Source organism: Megalobrama amblycephala, linkage group LG12 (assembly GCF_018812025.1).
Source record: "Megalobrama amblycephala isolate DHTTF-2021 linkage group LG12, ASM1881202v1, whole genome shotgun sequence".
NCBI classification, from domain to species: domain Eukaryota; kingdom Metazoa; phylum Chordata; class Actinopteri; order Cypriniformes; family Xenocyprididae; genus Megalobrama; species Megalobrama amblycephala.
In genome coordinates, this window is record NC_063055.1 from 10,866,027 (window position 1) to 10,885,904 (window position 19,878).

A 19,878-nucleotide genomic window follows, 5' to 3' on the forward strand; every position below is an offset into this window, starting at 1 on the left:
GGGTAAATCAATGTATTCTGGTAAAATGGAGGGAGCATGAGCGTTATTTACATAGTCTGAGTTGGGTTTCCAGAGTTACCTTCACCAGTTGTAGAGATATTTGATGGAATCATGTCCTGTTCTGGTATCAAAGACACGTGACATTCAACCTGAAGTTCTCCTCTGTCTGCAGCTCGAATGGGAACAAACTAAATTGCTATGATTGAAGCTGTATTATACTTTTTTGTATATATTTTATTGTTTTGTTTTTTTATAATTGTATTAATTAGTTTGTTAAATACACTGCAATCTCTTTAGTTAAACATCTGAAAATCTCTTTGTAAAATATGTGCAAATTCACAGTCATTTGGTAGACGCTAGTCAAATTATTGTTTTAGAACAAAGAGAAAGTCTCTCCGAGTGATTTTAACCAAATTTCTTACATTACTACTCCTAAAACGAACATCGCTACTCTAAAAGTCCATAAGAAATTCCCGCGGAATTGAACTCGTGGTGAAAATGTCTTCCGGTTTGGCCCATAATTTCACGCCATGACCAAACAGATGTTTTACCTCTACCTCTGTCTGTTGATCATATATTTCACCACAAGGTGGCGACATCATCAAAGACAAATCTATTCGGCGATCACCTGTGAATTTACTGACCGTCTCCGTTTATTTCCACATTCTACCATAAGAGGGCGGCATACTCCGGCAGTGAAGATTAGAATTTTAACATGATGGCCAAATTCTGAAACAATTACAAGATTAGGGAATTTCACAATGCTGATTGTCAATAGTGTTATTTGTATCGGTGTTTTTAATCACTCTTTAAATTAATTCGTGTGAATTTTATTCTAGATTAGAATTGTAAAAGTCTTTTGGTTAAAAAAAAAGTCTGTAACGATGAGACCATCTTATTTTTTATTTTGTTCTATAAACACAGAACAATTACAGTTTTTTTTTTATTATTATTATTTTGAAAATAGTTTTCTAATATGAAATGTTTTAGAAGTAAATCCACAGCTATATCCATTAATACTCAGTTGCATTAAGGACAATTAAAAATAGATAAATGGGGGGGGGGGGGGGGTTGTTAGGGATAGGCTAAAACGGTCTGTTCTGTTAACATTCCTGTCTGTTCTTATCTTCCTGAATATTAATACATTTAAAATTAGACAAACAGAGATATGCATTTTTTTTTTTTTTTTGTGCAATAATTCAAACTAGATATAGGCTAAATATAAATAAAATTGTTAGATTGCTTGGTATCAGTCTGCCCAATCTGAATACAAAAAATCTGACAACTTACATATTTTTCCTTTTATTCAGTGCATTATTTAAAAATAAAAAAAAAACAGCAAAAATTAAAATTAGCACAGGTTTTGAACGCATTTTTATAGCCCATCTATTACTTTTTATTTCGATGAAATAGGCTACACCTGATCGTTTAAAAATAGTTATTTTGTCTACGACCTTAAAAATAAACAATATATTTATATAATTTAGCCTATTATTCTTATTATTTCTTACAATTATGTTTTAATTGGCTTCTATCGAAATTTAGTAATTATGCGGACTGTAAAATAAGTAAAAACACACACAAAAAAGTATCCGGGCAGAGGAATTGATTTAAAATGTATTAAAACACTATTTATGTCAATATTAAACAGACCGAGAGAAGGGCCTGTGTTTTCATGCACCTCATCAAATGTGCATTATGAACATTGGAGTACTCGGTTTCTCCGTTAAATGAAGGCACACTGTCAATCCGACACTGCTGTTTACACTGTTTTATCTGCGGGGAGAAAGTAAACACTTGAGCTCTGGCGAGGGGGATTATGTCTCCATGGCATCGCGCTTCAATAGTGCAGCTATATACACTCCGCGAGCGTGCGTGCGTGCGAAAATACAGTGGACTCCTGCTTTGAGACTGTCTCTGTTTAGAGGCTTTCAGAATCTTTTAAAAGAAGAGAAGAGCTCAAAATATCACTGCCGATACGACTATAAACAAAAACTGTAGATATATTGTTCTTAAATTATTAACAAAAACAAATGTTAAAATATATAGCAGAAAATATACCTAGCCTATTTATGAGGTAAAAGTTGTAGTCTATTATTATTATTACTACTATATTATTTGTTAAACATTTATTATTGTTGTTGTTGTAAAGTAGGGTAATTATGGTAAAAGTTGGTCAGCTATCCAAATGTGCTTTTAAATAGGCCTCAATGGGCCAACTATTTTAATGCACAAAACAAGCAAAGCGTAAGAATAAAATAACATTTATTTTTTTGCAAACTTTACACAGAAAAATGTACACGTCCCAACGCAGCAATTTCATTCAACAAACAATCGTTTTACATCTTTTTAGTTCCCTTTTGATGATTTTTTGAGAAAATGACTTTGACAAATATGACTTTATCATCAAGAAATGCAATATACATTATTTCGTCGTGTAACACAATATATCACTCACAAAGGGAACACAAATGTCTACTTGAGCCAGTAACCATCCAAAAGAACTTCTGTTCTGTTGAATGAACATGGCACGATTTTACAGACACTGAGCAGAAAAAGATGGAATAACAGACGTTCCACAATAACAATAATGCTATAGAATAGTCCCTTTTTTCAAATGATGAAGCAAATTATTCTAGGAATTGCACTATTATCACACGGGGGCTTAATCCGTTTGGTAAATAATCTAAATGGATTGTAACAAACGTGAAGGATTTTAAAATACACAATTTATACATTACTTGAAAATACTATGGTTACTCTGCTAAAGGTCTAAAATAATTCACCTCCGGCTAATGTTGCGCTGAGGCAGTGTCAGTAACGCCATCTTGCAGTAAGATGAGTAAAACTACTTTAACCTTTACACGTAACCATTTTCTTTTTTGATTAATCACAAACTTCAAAGAAGCCACGACCACCGAACACGTTTTTTTTTCCTGGTGATTAAACTAGACATTTTATATACAGAAACACAAGGCCCCCCGAGTCTTTATGGATGAGGAATCTTCAGGCCTGAAGAAGACATTAAACACTTTTGTCTACATTTGGAAAACACCATCTCACTGTTTCTCTGGAGTGTTGTTGACAAGAGGACCGTACAGTCCATTGGTGTAGCTCTGATCTTTATGCAAGAGAGTCCTGTCTCTGATCAAGTCACTGAAGGCATAGTCCATTGGCGGCCTGAAGCCCAGCGTTGGCATGAGACCTGTGGTGGAGTACGGAGCCATGAAGGCCAGGCCTCTGCTGTGAGCTGAATATGCCAGCCGGAGTGGGTTCAGGCCCAAATGTGTACTGAGAGGATATGTGCTGGGGTCGGTACCAAAGTGTGGCGCGTTGGGTTGCAGAGGAGAGAAGGCAGATCTGTTGCTGAGCGTCATGGTTCCAGGTAACACAGGCCGCGGGGTGGAGGACACGGGCGGCTGTGCGCTCTGCAGCATCCGCTCCGCCGTCCAGGACTCCTCTGGGCCCTTGGCTTGACCGCTATTGTTGAGGATTTGCTCTATGGCCTGCACCACGTCTTTGCCGCATCCCTGGAGAACAAGCTCCAGGACGCTGCGCTTGTGGTTGGGGAAAACCCTCGTTAGGATGTCGATGGCGTTCATCTGTCGCGATGCTGTGGAGGATGGCGAGGGCTCCTGCTCGTCTTTATCAGTATCCGAGCCGGAGTCTGAGCCCAGCGGGCTGATGGAGCCTGGCGTCTCCTCGCCGTCTTTTAATGGTTTGGCTATCGGGGAACTCACGATGGACTCTCGGTCACCGTTTTCCGAACCCGAGCCGTGACGCATATCTGGAGACGACATTCCTGGAACGGACTCGGTGTCTGTGGATACGGACTTTCCAGCCGTTTGCTGTGGGGTCACCGATCCTGGTAAATGTGTCTTTGGGAACAGCTCGAACTTTTGGATGTTTGATTCTCCTGAAATAGATTGATGTACGTCAGTAATTGCCATACGCTAATATAGCTTTTTTTTTCTTGGATTGTAAGTAGATGAAATTAATATTTATGAGAGTGAAAGGAATTAAATTTACACTCTAAAAATGCTGGGTTGTTTCAACCCAAAATTGAGTCAACTATGGACAAACCTAATTTAAAATTTTAACCCAACGGTTGGGTTTGTCCATTTTTGACCCCAGTTTGGGTTGAAACAACCCAGCATTGTTTGGAGTATAATGACATAACTACTTTTTATATAGCATGTATGTACATGTTAAATATGCCATTCTTTGAAAATAAATTTTAGTGGTATTAGGTTCTTTGGATTTTCAAATAGTTCTTAATGTTTCATTAAAAGTTCTTCAGATAATATATATGTTGATCAGATCAACATATTGGGTTTAGTATAACAAAAAAAAAAAAAAAAAAAAAACATACAAAGAAATATAAATTCTAACTTTATTTTTAAGAACTTATATATGCATATGAGTATAATTTCTCCACCTACCAGAGTTTGATTCGTTGTTAACTGACCCAAAGACCTCATAGTTTTGCCGCGGAGGTATGATGCCGTTGGCGGCGGCCAGGGCTAGACCCTCTGCTGTGCCGTAGAGTAGCTGGAGTTCTCGCGCCTCGTTCTCCTCCTGCGCCTGCTGTCTGCGGAGCGCAACCTGAGCTGCCATGACGCGCTGTCTCTCAGCGATCAGAGTGCATTTGGCACACATGCAGTCCTTCCATCTGCAGTAGCGCTTATGCCCCTTCAGGGCGGACACCACCCCGTGATTCCTGCACCGGGCGCACTTGGGCGTTCGTGGATACTTCTCCGTAGCGCGAAGCAACAGCGGCGGGCCTCTTAAGAGGTTACTGGCCATGGAAACCGGTATGGAGGCGGCAGCGGCCGCAGCAGCGGCGCCCGGATGAACCTGCGACCCTGGCTGGGAGGCGGGTGGCATCTCTGGACGAAGATCCATATTCTCCGAATCAACAAACAGTCGATCGATAGGTTAAAATACGTGCGCAACCGAAGCTTTCGATCGGAGGTGTTTCATAAGCATTGGGCAGAATCGATACACGGCGAATTTCTTCAGCTCAGCACTTGACGAAGAACACAGCCCGAATGCCGATGTCCAAGAAGAGATCAGAAAATACTTGTGATTGCTTATCAAAGTCCGCTTTCCAGTGAGATCTTCAACTTGTTGCGCGCAGTCCACAAGCAGCCCAAAATAAAGTGTTTCTTTTAGAAATTAAACACAAATAAATCAATTTTTAAAACACAAAAATCCATTGAATGTAATGCGAAACTAACTTTAAACTCAATGATCAGCAGACAGTCTCAGAGAGCAGAGTTTGCTGCTGGAGCCAGTGTGAGACACTAACTTCCTCGAGAGATCTTCAGTGGATACAGATCCCTCTCGATCTATTGTTGCGCCCACGTTTTCATTAGACAAATTTGACAACAATGTGGCGCCTGTCATTGGCCAAAGGGGGAAGGAGCGATCTGATTGGCTTGTCTCTTTTTCAACTGTGTCCACCTGCGTTCTTTTCTCAAATAACAGGCATCACGCAGAGCTAAAACATAAAACTTTTATCATAAGAAATTATTTACTAAAATACAGGCAATGGACCCTGTAAGACAACTGACTATTGCTACTATATAGGCTATATTAAACGCATTGTTCAACGATTAACGTTTAGTCAAAAGTAGCCGACAAAAACTTCATCACGGGATTTTCCAGACTTCGAATAGCAAACAAATGTATTTTTTCCTTACAAGTGAATTTTAGCCTAAGTAAGTAGGACATATCTTTAACTTCTGAAACACCAGATTTTGTTCTAAAGGTTTGCTGAAGAACCTCGTAGATTGACGTCAATATCGATAAAGGCAAAACGGTAAGTTGTCACGCTAGATTTTAAGGGCAATTCGATGTTTGTCATTGTTTACTGTAAACATTGTTTCGTCGTTTGAAAATGGCATTCATGTGTAGCATTAATTTAGAACTTACCCTGAATTAAACACAGGCTACTGGACTTAAAAATGTTCAACGTATGCTTGGAATTTCTCATAGATTTAAACAGGACATAGTGATATTTGATTGTAGCCTAATTATGAGCTAAATTAAATGAACACTATTTATATGTACCGCTCGATTAACAAGTCTCACATGGTTTAAAGCGATATAATAGCTGTTTAAGTCAGTCTTTAGAAGACTATCACTGTTTCTCTGTATTATATGTCGAACATCTATATAATTTAAACATATAATATAATCCTTGGCATCGTATTGTTTATTGTAAACGTTCTTCTTGTTTTTGATGTGTCTCGAACACATTTCATATCGACTATGACTATTTAATTATTTTTTAACGCTCTTCATACTTTTAAATGTTGTTCAGAATACAAAAATCAACAGAAAGTGCAATTAGTAGTAGGCCTAGCTATTATTGTTGTTTTTAAATTATTATAAAATTAGCTGTATTTTTATTGTATGTTTCGAAACGTTAAAAGCGAAAAATAAAAGCGAGGGTTATTTTTTGTAAAACTAGCCAGGTTTTAAAAGGCCAATGAGATTCTTTTAGCATATTTTTGGAATGCTTTAATTTGCTATTCGTAGAGTAGCATAGTTTTTGAAACAATAAACATAATTTTCTTTACATAGTCCAATATTTTAAAATTAGGTTGTCATAATTCCAAAATGCTTTATAAAGTATTTTGAAATACGCACTGAAGATTCCCACGTTTCTTCTAGCCTGATTACTGAATTTATTCCTATATTTCATTATTTAACTGTAAATCATCATTGTAGCCTACACTGTTCCATTTTTTTTTTAATAATTCAATGTTCGCTTACATCTGCTAAAAAGCAACAGACTTGCAGCTGAATATCATTCCTGTTTCTTTCTGAATAATACAAAATCGCCAATTGATTTGTCAAAGAATTTAAAACAGGTTCTCTTTGCTACCTGGACTTTGAATTTCACGCACTCTTCGATAAAGTGATGTGGGCCTGTACTGTTTCCCTGACGCTCGGTTTCTTATTGTTTACACACTCAATCACTGTAAGCAAATGCCATCTGTCCCCCCGCCGCTCTCATCTGCACCTTTAATTACCCAACCAGCACACTAATAGAGACGATATTAAACTAAAGCTTTTTGACATTCAAAGTCATTATCTCGGCAGCGATCTCACGCGACTGAAAATAGACATCCCGAGATCATTAGAAAACCGCAAGCAGGCGTTGATTGTTCACGAAAGCACAACTCTGGAACAATTGTGATCTTTGACAGATATGAGAAGTAAGCCGGTTTTGTGTCGATGGATAGCCAAGCTATACAGGGAGTGCAGAATTATTAGGCAAGTTGATTTTCTGATCATATTTTTTTCCCAAGCACATTTTACCAATTCCAATCCACATCAATCTTAATAACTACTATTAATATTGTTTTTAATCATTTATAAGTGATATATAATTGTTCATGAAGGCTGGAAATGAAAAATGCCTTATATTCAGGTGTGCAGAATTATTAGGCAAGTTTTCTTTTACAGGCAAAATGAGCCAAAAAAGAGATTTAACTCAGACTGAAAAGTCAAAAATTATTAAATACTCATGAGAAGGACGCAATACTAATGCAATACTAGAAATTGCAAAGTTAAAGCATGACCAAGGGACAGCAAAATGCTCATTGGGTCAGCGGGGTCAGACAAAAACAGGTGGAAAAGAAAAGACACATGTTAACTGCAAAATAATTAAGAATTAAGGTGAAGAATTAAGTGTGAAACCATCAGGAACCCTTTAGTCTCCAGCGCCACCATTTTCCAGAGCTGCAACCTACCTGGAGTCTCCAGAAGTGCAAGGTGTTAGGATCTCAGAGACTTAGGTTAGCTAAAGAATCCTAAAAAATGACCTGCACTTGATAAGAATCACAAGCTGAAGTGTTATAAAATACATGAAGACTGGGTTTTAATAGGGCTTATAGACAGACAGCTTGAGAATGACTCCTGATGGACCAGCACCACATCCTCTTGTACCACTGTTTGAAGAATTTATCCAGAATCTGGCAGTAAGGTGTTTGAGTTCACTTTTAGTCCATCTCTTATCCTGAAATGTCTGTCTTGCAGAGATGGACTAAAAATGATCTTCCAAAACTTACTGCCAGATTCTGGAAGATAAATTCTTCAAACAGTGGTACAAGAGGATGTGGTGCTGGTCCTTCAGGAGTCACTCTCAAGCTGTCTGTTTATGAGGCCTATAAAAACCCAGTCTTCATGTATTTTATAACACTTCAGCTTGTGATTCTTATCAAGTGCGGGTCATTTTTTAGGATTCTTTAGCTAACCTAAGTCTCTGAGATCCTAACACCTTGCACTTCTGGAGACTCCAGGTAGGTTGCAGCTCTGGAAAATGGTGGCGCTGGAGACTAAAGGGTTCCTGATGGTTTCACACTTAATTCTTCACCTTAATTCTTAATTATTTTGCTGTTAACGTGTCTTTTCTTTTCCACCTGTTGTTGTCTGACCCCGCTGACCCAATGAGCATTTTGCTGTCCCTTGGTCATGCTTTAACTTTGCAATTTCTAGTATTGCATTAGTATTGCGTCCTTCTCATGAGTATTTAATAATTTTTGACTTTTCAGTCTGAGTTAAATCTCTTTTTTGGCTCATTTTGCCTGTAAAAGAAAACTTGCCTAATAATTCTGCACACCTGAATATAAGGCATTTTTCATTTCCAGCCTTCATGAACAATTATATATCACTTATAAATGATTAAAAACAATATTAATAGTAGTTATTAAGATTGATGTGGATTGGAATTGGTAAAATGTGTTTGGGAAAAAAATATGATCAGAAAATCAACTTGCCTAATAATTCTGCACTCCCTGTATAGTCACAACTTTCGGAATGTAACTAACACACACACACACAATAAAAAGTACAGTATATATTATAGGCTACTCAATGCAAAACATAAGGTAGAATGATGCATTTTTTTAAACATTAAAGCTCATTATATATAGCACAATCTCAAACTTTGAGATTCATAATTAACTTGTATTCTTTGGTTCTTCTTTAACTAATCTAAACATTAAACACTTTTAAAATATCAGAACAACCACAGAGCCAACTTTGATAGGGAAAACGATTCTTCTCAAGACCAATAAGCGCTGAACCCCTTTTATTTTTAAGATTGTAGGCTACATTTACTAATTCTGTTCATGCAGAACCTAGATATTTTACGTAGTTTAAATAATGAATCCGGCCCTCTACACACTTTACTTGAAAAAGAAAATCTCTCCATTGAATGGGCGTCTCTGTGAATTCCAATTAAATGCCCCCGGGCAATTAAAACTGACTGTGGGCACTTAGGAAATTCAACATTCTTTCAACAGTTCATCAGACCTATGCATCAAAAACCCATACAAGGCTTTCACTCCCTTTAGAATCTGCACCGCTGACTGAGTTTTACACCTTTTTAAAGCGGCACAAAAGAGATGCTTGACCCGACATATGTAACAGCATGTCTCTGTTCCTCCAGCACCCCGGAGCGCTATTGTAAGGATCTTTCTCTCCGCTGATACCCGGCCGGAGCGCGGCTGGACCCGAACTGCCTCCCTGAGGAACTCCTGCTGGAATGGTTTGAGTGCGCAGAGCGCAGCAGAGGTTAGAGTAGCAGATAAAAAGGGGAATGAGGGTGCCGAGCGCGCGGTTTTTAGAGAAACCAGTGTATTTACACGCTTCATCTCGTCTCCAAGTCCTCATTAGGTTGTTAACCTCTTGTTCACATGAAAAGCTGCCGCGCCGCGCAGGACCCTTGAGCGCAGCAATGGCATTCCCCTAAAGGCACAGAACAAAGCGCTTAAAATAACTGCATTAAAATAAGCTTTTATTGGCTTACTCGGGATGGACGCCTGATGAGGTTTGCTGTTTATTTAAAAATATTTTATTTTCAATAATTGTTTATTTAGCCTGTAAGTATTCATTTGTAATTATTCCTGCTTATTTATTTATCCGTGCACTTTTTTTAAATTCATGCAATTAATCAAACAACCTGGCCTAGGCCTATCATTTGGTGCAAAATTAATTTCAAATCTTAATGCAATTTGTTGCATTAAGATTCTGGTCTTTTTTTTTTTTTCATTACTGAAAATTGTAAAACTATACACTCTAAAAAATGTTGGGTTGAAAATGGACAAACCCAGTGGTTGGGTTAAATGTTTGCCCAACCTGCTGCACTGTAAAAAAGAATTGTTGGTTTAACATTTAAAAGAAAAAGTTAGCTAGCTGGTTGCCTTAAAATTTTGAGTTCATTGAAATAAAAAAATTGAGTTAATTCAATGAAGGCGATTGGTTTAATCAACAGAAACTCAAAATATTATGTTATCCGAACTACATTCATTATTGAAGTTGATTTGACAAAAGAAAAAATGTTGTGATAATTCATGATTTTTTATTTAACTCAACTATTGTTTAAAAATTACTGTATTGTTTGCTTAAAATGAACCCAAAATAGATTGGAAATTAACATTTATTAATATGTTTAATAAATGAACATTTACTAATAATTTCAAATAATAATAATTAAACTTTAAAATTACTTATTAATAAATGTTCACTTTTTGATTATTTTTGTTTCGTTTCCAACCCATTTTGGGTTCATTTTAAGTATATAGTCATTTTTGGGTTCAATAAAACTACCCAGCACACATTGGGCAAACGTTTAACCCAACGCTGGGTTTGTCCATTTTCAACCCAACTTGGGTTGTTTTTAACCTTTTTTTTTTTTTTTTTTTTTTAGAGTTTAAGATGAGAAATAACTTTATCAAGGCGTCCTAATGTAACACGCCATTTTAAAAATAATAATAATAGTAATAAAAAAGATATTACTGTAATCTTCCTGTATAGACGCACTGGATGCACAAACACCGATCATGACAGATGAAATGATGCGAGTGTGTGTTCAGGCAGCAGCCAATTAAAATGCGGCCTCCATCCCTCCACATCTGCCTCCCTTTACAAATGAATCAAACAGAAAAGCAGGAACCCAGTGAAAGAGCGCTCATTGAGATCACAGATGGAGTATAGGTTTTTGCAAGAAATTTGAGAAACACCATTGTCCCAAATCCAAACTCAATGTGGTCCCTCACAATGGTTCGGGCTTTGAGCTGCGCCGACTCAATTGGCCTTGTTTTTTAAACTTGAAGTGTTGAGCACAAAGACCGGCCTCCTAAATGTCACAACCGCTCCAAGTGGGGCTCTGCAGCGCGATGCTGTCTGAAAAAAAAGGAAAAAGAACACAATTATGAAGCAATAATTACTCTGCTTCTCTTCGCACGCCACTGCGTCTATTCAGGCCCCTTTAGCCCCATTTAATGCTTTATCCTCGTCCTCGATAATCCGAATACCACAGCTTTATTATTTTTTCTTCTCCCTTGCAGAATTTTCTTATGAGACGGGAGTGGGAAACGGGGCTTGTGCTAACCTGGACAATGGCCGTGTCAACTTACTTTCTGGACAACTTTTTAATATCGAAAGATTAATGCTCAGTGTCACCGCTGAAAGCTGCCGAACACTACGTGAAATATTTAATAAATGCACCAGTACCTTTTCTGCAAGTATAGGCCTAGAAAACATGGCACAGTTCACTTTACTCACAGAAATAAATTAATCAAGTTGTGTCTTAATTTTAATTGTGAAAAGTGAAAATTCTGATAGGCTATCTCAATTTTTTAGACCGCGTGTCAAAATTGGTGAACGCTGACAACAATGTCGCCAACGACAACAACACCGATAAACAAATAAATCAATTTTGAATAGCATTATACTATGCCTACACTGTAATGATTTATCACAACAGTTTTTCTTTTGTCAAATTAACTTCAATAATTAATGTCTTTCAGATAACAATATTTTGAGTTTCTGTTGATTAAACCAATTGCTTTTATTGTATTAACTCAAAATTAAGGCATTCAGGTAACTTACTTTTAAGTTAAACCAACAATTCTCTTTTTCTTTTTTTTTACAGTGTATTGATAGTATTAATACAGCTCTGGTAAAAGTATAAAACACATCTTTATTCAATGCAAAAACCAAAAAAAAGAAATAGCAAACAGAAACACCCCCCCCCCCCCCCCAAAAAAAAAAAAAAAACAACAGAAATAGCTTGAAATGAAAAGAGTTATCCTGAAGATTTACCTTTGCTGAGAAAAATATTTCTGAAGGACAGCTGATGTCTTAATGTTTCTTTATAATTATTCATAAGATACACTATAAAAACATCAGTCAGTTCATATTACTGGACGTTGTTTGTCTATCAGGGAATTTGTGGTTCACTGGAAAATAAAGTACAAAAAATAAAGTACTACTTCTGATGCCAGAGTGTAAATATTATTTTTTGGGGTCGAAACTTTGATACCTCAAATGCCAATTAGTATTTGAAAGCTTACATTTGTAATTTACGAAGATCTAATCATTTTTATTCTACAATCTAGACCTCCTTAAAATACTGTATATATACACAAAATATATAATTAAATAAAACTCAGCCTGCTTCTCTAATGCCACTGCTCATTTCCTTCATAACCAATAACCTATCAGAGACTCAAACCTTTTAAAATCAATTGTTTTTAAAAAGGAGTACTGACTGCAGAAATCTTTATTAAAACAACAAATTGAACACATAAATAACAAATTAATTAAATGTGTTATTTTTTCTAAAGTTCTTAAGAAAAATTGCAAACTAGAATTTTAACAATGCATTAAAGAAGGCCAGAGATACTCTGGCAAATTTAATTCAATTAATTAGAGAGAGAGAGAGACAAATTAAAAAAAAAAACTACTTTGGGGAAAAAAAAAAAAAAAAAAAAGTTTTCCTAATTAAAGAATCATCCATATACAGTCAAAAAGTAAGTTGCATCTGCAGTACGATAATCTTCAGATCTCAATAGTAAAGTAAAACTATTGAAAACTCTTGGAGATCTGTCAGGATGACTTAAGTATTTCTTTTGGTAGCAGCCAATAAAACTATTTCTGTTCACACCAACCCCTCCCGCCTCACTCGCTCCATCCGCACACAATGCCCACCACAAATGAGCCCCTTTTTCGGGCGACTCTTTAAGCCGCATAGATTCTGTTTCTCTAGCGTCTCTGAGAAAGTAAACTTTGAGTGACCCTCCAGGTTAGTTTAGTCTGGGATTTCAGCATCGTTGGGTGAGTGGATGCTGTGGGATCAGGAGCTGCTTCAAAGAAGAGATCACTTACGTCAAGAATTCTCTTCTCTCACCAAGGGCCAGCAGCATTCTTGACCCTTAAAGACTAGTCAAACATTATTGAACGTTTCCCTTTTGTTATTGAAGAATCGAGTCACCACCTGATGTTGCCAGAGGAGAATCTGTGTCACAGGAAGCCACAAAATTACTATTGTCCGTAAGTAGAGAGTTTGGGATCAAACCATGATGGCATTGAAAATCGGATCAATGTCATTGATTGAGATGTCACAGGTCTGACAAGTGATCAGAAAAAGAAAATCACATCATAATATCACGTGCAAAACTAAAAACTAAATATCTTTAATAAACCTTTTAATATATATATATATATATATATATATATATATATATATATATATATATATATATATATATAATCGAATACAAAAGGATTTAATTATATTTTGCTACATATAAAGGTATTTTAAAGATTTTGAACTGTCAAAAGGTCATTCGGTTTAACCGTCCAAAGGCCAATACAGTCATTTAATTCATGATTAAAATATCTTAAAATTTAAGAAATGTATATATTTTTTATTCTGGCATGATTTTATATCATCATATATCAACATAGTGCAAAATGGTGTTAAAATTATGTGTAGAAGTCAATGCTTTGTTATGAGAAAGAATGTCCAGAAAAATGAATTTCATTGATGTCATTTGGAGTAACCAATATAAAGGGACCATTTTGGACCAAGTCATGTGGTCAGTATCATGTGACAGGATGAGACATCATTCAGACACCTGCAAAGCACCACATGGTCATGAAGCATAACTCTCTTTTAACTATTTGAAAAATTCATGTTTTCACTTTCACTCATACACACGTCTCGAAACTTCAGGTCATTTGGTACAACTGCTATAAAACATGGAAAATGTTGTAATATTTTAAAAACTTGTACTAAATATAAAATGTGTAATTGTCCTTTCGCTAGCTAGCTAGATATCAGCCTGTTAGGATTGTTTGAAAATATCGTCATTCGGTATAACCAAAAGTGTCTTTTATGGTGACAAATTTTGTCTATCTTGTAAAAAATGACAAAAGCTGTGTTAATTGATTATAAAAACCACATAATGTCATTGTTAACACGCACTCAAAAAATGATTCTAGCTGCTTGCTCAGTTTATTTAAATAAAATAAGCTGAACCAACACAAATCTTTAGTTTTTTACTTAATTGGCATTTGCACTCAATTGTACTTTGTTAAATGAAATTAAATTTGCAAAATGTTAGGTTAACCTAAACCATTTGTGTTAGGACTACACAAATCATTTGTGTTGCATTGACTGAAACTGGGCAGTGGATTTCTAGTTCCCAGCATGCTTTGCGTAGGGATAGATCGGGACAGTAAGTGCTGTTTAATGTGTTTTTTAGGAATAGGAAATACCTTTTAAAGTTTGATGTTCAGTTATATTTGACATTTAAAAGAGTTTATGTTATGTCGATTTTTTGAGGTTACCATTATGCTGAAGTGTGGACCTTGTGGTTAGGCTATGGGTGGCTACATGAAATAAATCTATGTTGTTCTCAACAAGCTTTAATTGTGCAAAAGCCAGTGATGAGAAGTTCTTTACCTAATCATTATATGCATGCTATAAATGTTTTGCAGAAAACTTGAGCAACTCTGCACAAGGGCACCAGTCTGAATTGCAATAGCACTGGTTGGATCAACTAGAGTGAATTATGTTCAGGAAACATTCACAGAATACGTCAAATGAAACTGGCGTGATCTCATTCAATTAGGATGAATTTTACTCATCAGTACAATTAACTTAGCTTAAGTTCAAATAAATCAGTTCAACTGTGTGGAAATAGGTGTCATAATTGAATTAAGTTAGACCAACAAGTTATTTTTTTGAGTGCGAAATAAAACTTCAAAATTAATTTGTATTCCGTATTCGTCAATGACTCATATATAGTTTTATTCTACCTTTTGACAAGTTGTCTATTTTGAAATATTGTATATACACACGAATACATACATACATACATATACCTACATACCCATCCATCCATCATTTACATAATAAATCTCAAATAAATGGCAATAAAAATGCCATGTTATTTATAAAATATTTATATAAAGTCTAAAGGCTAACAAAATACTTTTCCAAACTACCACATAAAATGGGAGGAAAAACAATCAAAGTCCTCTGATTGAGGATTTTTTTCCCTTCAAACAGGAGGATTACTGTTTCAATTGTGGGAATTATTGCACTCTTCTCATATTGCTCAGGACACACCTGCCAAAAGAACGACGATTAAGTGTAGACAAGCCGGATCAGGCAGAAAGAAATATCATTTCACTATTGAAATGACAGCATTTCCGACCTGCTCATCACCGCTCTCTGTGTCTGTACAAAGCTGATGTCTGCTTGAATTAACCAATCATTCAGTCATTGAAACTGTAATATCACGCACACTAGAACTGCATAACCAACAATTCCTCCTCAGGCTGGATTTGCCAGTCCTTCACACCTGATTTAGCATGATGAAAACTTGAAGAAAATGAGAAAATCTTACCTTTCAGTGCTCTTGCTCTTTCTTGAAAGTGAGAATAGATCAATTAGGCCAAACTAAACATGATACCAGGAGATTCTGAAACACATTTAAGTCCAGTTTACACAGGCATTACTCATATTTGACAAGATTCAATTTCAGCGCACAGAGTGAGAGATCACATGTTCGAAGGAAGAAGTGTTCACATTTTGTGAATGCTCACATTGAGAATTGTGTTACCAGACCAAGCTTGAAGAAAGCTGTAATTTAGTTTGTTGTTGTCACTTTGAATAAGGTTGCTTTCTTCTTTGTCTGAAATGAATACTGAACTCAATGACCAGAACAACAAAATGTTTGAGTTAGTTTAAAATGCTAAGTTCACTCTCGGTGTGTGTGTGAGAGAGAAAGAATGATTCATGTCTTCTAAGGGCACATCATCTGCAGTGGAAGTATGACTGGATGCACACATTAAACGCTCAGATTCCTTGCGTGAGAACAGCAAGGCAACACCAATGAAACAGCCTGCAGGTTAGACTCTTTCCAGTTTAAAAAATGTCATGCACATGAGGAACTGTACTTCACATAAAACATTCAAGAGATGTTTTTTTAAGTGTAACTGCTTATAGTTCAACTGAATCAAGTGATTAGCTTTCAATACATTCATCAAAATCCATCAAGAACCATCTTCAGTTAAGCTGGATCACTGGGCAATCAATGTGTCATAATTTGACCAATAATTTAACTTGATCAAACCCATACAAGAGCACAGCCTCGTATTTTTCTTTCATTAAAATGTGTGGAGCTGCGGAGAGTACAATAAGCATTTAATTTCAGAGTTCAGTAGGGAAAATTAGCCATAATGAATGATAAGTTCCTCAAATTTGGAAATCAACATCTACAGTCGGTGCTTCGGTCTCTGCAGTGTAGCATTCAGACAGTAATTCTTGAATATTCTTTGTTGAGTCCTTTCTGAATACAGTAAACGTCACTGGCTACATTCTCATGCACAATGACAAAAAAAAAAAAAGCCACAGTCTCCTTTAGTGAATCACAATGTTAACCATATTTTGTTCACATCAGCAGTGAAGATATTTGTAGTATTCTCAGGGTGTAATTTCCTCATTGAATCAACAGATTCCAAATAACTGGTAACAATCCTTACTGAAGTCATTTTAAACTGGAAAAGAATGGGGTAAAAACAGATTAGTGCGGTGTGAATGCACTCGTCATATGATGTTAAAGGAATAGTTCAAGCAAAAATGAAAATGCTGCCATTTGCTCACCCACATATCATTCCAAACCTGTATGAGGTTCTTCTTCTGTGGAACACACACACACAAAAAAAAATCTGTACTGGTTATTCAGTCTGATTTGCTAATAAATCTTTCAGTGATTTGAACTAAAAATCAGGCAATTCATTGAAGATCTGATTCAAAAGAACCATTGATCCACGAATCGAACATTGCCATTCTCGCCATGATTGACCAAGAGTTTTAGTGATAAAATTACTTACATTTCTGTCTCTCGCTGACAACATTTGTCTTCAGAAGTCATACAGACCCCACTTATTGTCCTTTGCATCCTTTTTTGAAACTCCAGTCCATATTCTTATTGTCCCAAGTACAATTTTTCATCATTTCTGTTTGGAAAACAGTCCTACAGCTTTGGTATGACATGTGAGGGTTAGTAAATAATATGAGAATCTTTTAAATTTACCTCAGCAGTCATGTATTAAAATACAGGACTTCAGCGTGAAGAGACCATGTGCTGGTTTGATGATGCAATGATGATGATGATGATGATATAGACTAGTCATCAACACATGAAGGTGAAAATAAATTTAGAGTGGCAAGAGACATGCATGTTCATATATCTTTTATATAATGTATATCAACCTAAATCTAATACAGCATCAAACTTAAAAAGGGAAAACTGGAGAAAAATAAACAAAAGCAAATGAGATTAAAACCAAGTATCATCAATTTGGGTATCAGGAAGAAGCCAGGCTCTGAGGGGATGACGGTCTGTCCAGGGCCACACTGAGAATCAGGGACTCTGAGAACCTTGGGAAAGGAAATGGTCCAGCGCTCTCCAGGAAATGTCTCTTTGTATGACTTTTATTTATTTGTCATTTTTTAAATTGATTTATTTTATTTTTTTTTTTTTTCATCTCATTTCAACACAAAACATGTCTAAAAAGCAGCCGTAGTGAGAAGTCCTTGTCTGTGAGGCTGACTGTTTTAGACTTCCACACCTCTGCTTTTTTCTTTTTTTTTTTTTTTTCTTTTCAGTTACCTTACTTTTTGGGTGGAGAAAGAACATTACACTGCAGTTATGTGAGGAGAGTGATCGTTTATCCATGTGCTTGTGAAGGCCTCCGTGTGCATAAAATGTACACTCAGCATTCATATACAACGCACCGTGTGTGATAGGTGTGAAGGCTTGTGTGTGTGTGTGTGTGTGTGTGTGTGTGTGTGTGTGTGTGTGTTGGTGTGTGTCTGGTCGGACATCATGCTAAAAGTTCTTTGCTTATTCTTCGTTCGCCTCGGGACGCCTCGGACTGGTCCTACTCTTTGGCCTCCAGGAAGAGGGTCTCCTGAGGGAAGAGTTTAGCCTCCAGCAGACTCCATGCCGGGTCTAACTGCGTAATCTGGGGAGAGACAAAGAAATTGAAATTGAGACGCTTAATTTTCAATGCTTAAAGGGCCAATATGTAATTTTTCGCCACTAGAGGTCGCCTATTCAAAACAAAGGCGTTGCTTGATGACGGCGAGATTGAGTGCGGAATCGTGTGAGATGTTGTCTTCACCTCACAGCCGGTGGAAATGATTCCGATTGCTAATGAGAGACGAGCGTGACACACGACTCGAGAGCAGCGGAACTTTTATTATGCCACAGTCGCTGCTTCCGTTTCTTCCGGTCAAGCATATGTGGCATGATAAAATATGGTACTTGTGGAAAATCAAGCAAATGAGATTTGAACAATAAGACTTACTGTGTTGAGCTATATAATATGATTAGTTTTCTGTTGATGAATGTATCTAAACAGTTGCTCACCTGTCTAATAAATCATAATATATTAATGCCTCTTTGGTGTTTCCATGGTTTCTACAAAATAAAACTAGAAATCGAGGGTAACACAGGTATGATGTCATTGATAGGCGACACGTGGACACAGTCCGTGTCCTGGTGAAAACTGCTTATTTCTCTAGATTTAAACATTCCTGAAAACAAGTCTTATGCTCAATAAGGCTAAATTTATCAGATCATAAAATTAAGTAAAACAAACAGTTTTCTATTCTAACATTTAAATGTATTTATTCCTGTGATGCAAAGCTGAATTTTCAGCATCATTACTCCAGTCTTTAGTGTCACATGATCCTTCAGAAATCATTCAAATATGCTGATTTGCTGCTTAAGAAACATTTCTTATTACCAATTTTGAAAACAGTTGTGCTGCTTGAATATTTTAGTGGAAACGGGGGAAAAAAGAAATGTATTTCAGACATTTTTCAATGCTTAAGCAATCAAAAAAGTGGAATATTAAGAATGTAATCTATTAAAAAAAATACAGTTCATGAGGTGTGCAGCCTAAGACCGGCCGTTCCTCCTAAACTATGCGTCGTGTGGGGTCTGGCCGTCTGATGTCATTGGTTAACATCGTAATGTGATAATGTCCCTGTGTGAGGTACGTGTCCTGTTTCCTTTTGAGATGCTTGCTGTTTGTTATCGCAAATGGACCGATCCAAACCAAACACAATAGCTGTGCTACAGCGACTGGGTGAGAACTCATCAGCCAGCAATAATCTCCATGAGAGGAGTCTGACTTCATTATCCAAGAGCACTGCAATCTCTAGCCACACTTTTAACAGCAAACTAACTGACATTTGTGACGACATGACGGTCATCCACATCTCATTTGAGGGATTTTCCCAGACGATGAGGAGTGACGAGCGCTTGTGTAAGCAGCTTGCGATCCTGCGCTGGGAGAGAAAAGGAGAGCAGGAGATGATGGCTGCTTTGTAGTGAGCTAATAGCAGAGCGTTCTCCTGTTACACGGGGCCTTTGCTCACACCTGGGTGTCCGCACACCGCACGGCCACGGCGCTCAGGACAGGGGCTTAACTGCAGCCTGGTGACAGGGCTCTGATTAAGGCCTATTCTCTACTCTGTAGACCCCTCCA

The 19,878-nt window shown here is 36.8% G+C and overlaps 2 protein-coding genes and 1 long non-coding RNA gene across 3 annotated transcripts in view; 1 reads left to right on the plus strand and 2 right to left on the minus strand.

Annotated features, from left to right (window-relative positions):
- Positions 1–2,248: 2,248 nt before the first annotated feature.
- Positions 2,249–5,318, minus strand: dmrta2 (DMRT-like family A2). The gene is made up of 2 exons (XM_048210629.1): positions 4,443–5,318; positions 2,249–3,916 (listed from the first exon to the last, which is right to left on the minus strand). Exons 1-2 carry the CDS (start codon positions 4,903–4,905, stop codon positions 3,060–3,062), a joined length of 1,320 nt encoding a protein of 439 aa, XP_048066586.1. The 5' UTR covers positions 4,906–5,318; the 3' UTR covers positions 2,249–3,059.
- Positions 5,319–5,390: 72 nt separating this feature from the next.
- On the plus strand, positions 5,391–12,881 carry LOC125280242. The gene is made up of 3 exons (XR_007187562.1): positions 5,391–5,824; positions 9,467–9,591; positions 11,367–12,881. It is a non-coding gene; the product is annotated as an uncharacterized LOC125280242 (long non-coding RNA).
- Positions 12,882–17,553: 4,672 nt separating this feature from the next.
- faf1 (Fas (TNFRSF6) associated factor 1) overlaps positions 17,554–19,878 on the minus strand; it is a 79,015-nt gene continuing 76,690 nt past the window's right edge. The window contains exon 19 of the mRNA XM_048208686.1: positions 17,554–18,345. Within this exon, the coding sequence (XP_048064643.1) occupies positions 18,262–18,345 (84 nt within the window). The 3' untranslated portion in view covers positions 17,554–18,261. The remainder of the gene's footprint in view (positions 18,346–19,878) is intronic.

Excerpts from the sequence above, each read along its gene's own strand:
- dmrta2 (XM_048210629.1), bottom strand. The coding sequence starts at position 4,905 with ATGGATCTTCGTCCAGAGATGCCACCCGCCTCCCAGCCAGGGTCGCAG. Across the intron at positions 3,917-4,442 it reads TAACAACGAATCAAACTCTG|GAGAATCAAACATCCAAAAG; the intron begins GTAGGTGGAGAA and ends AATCTATTTCAG.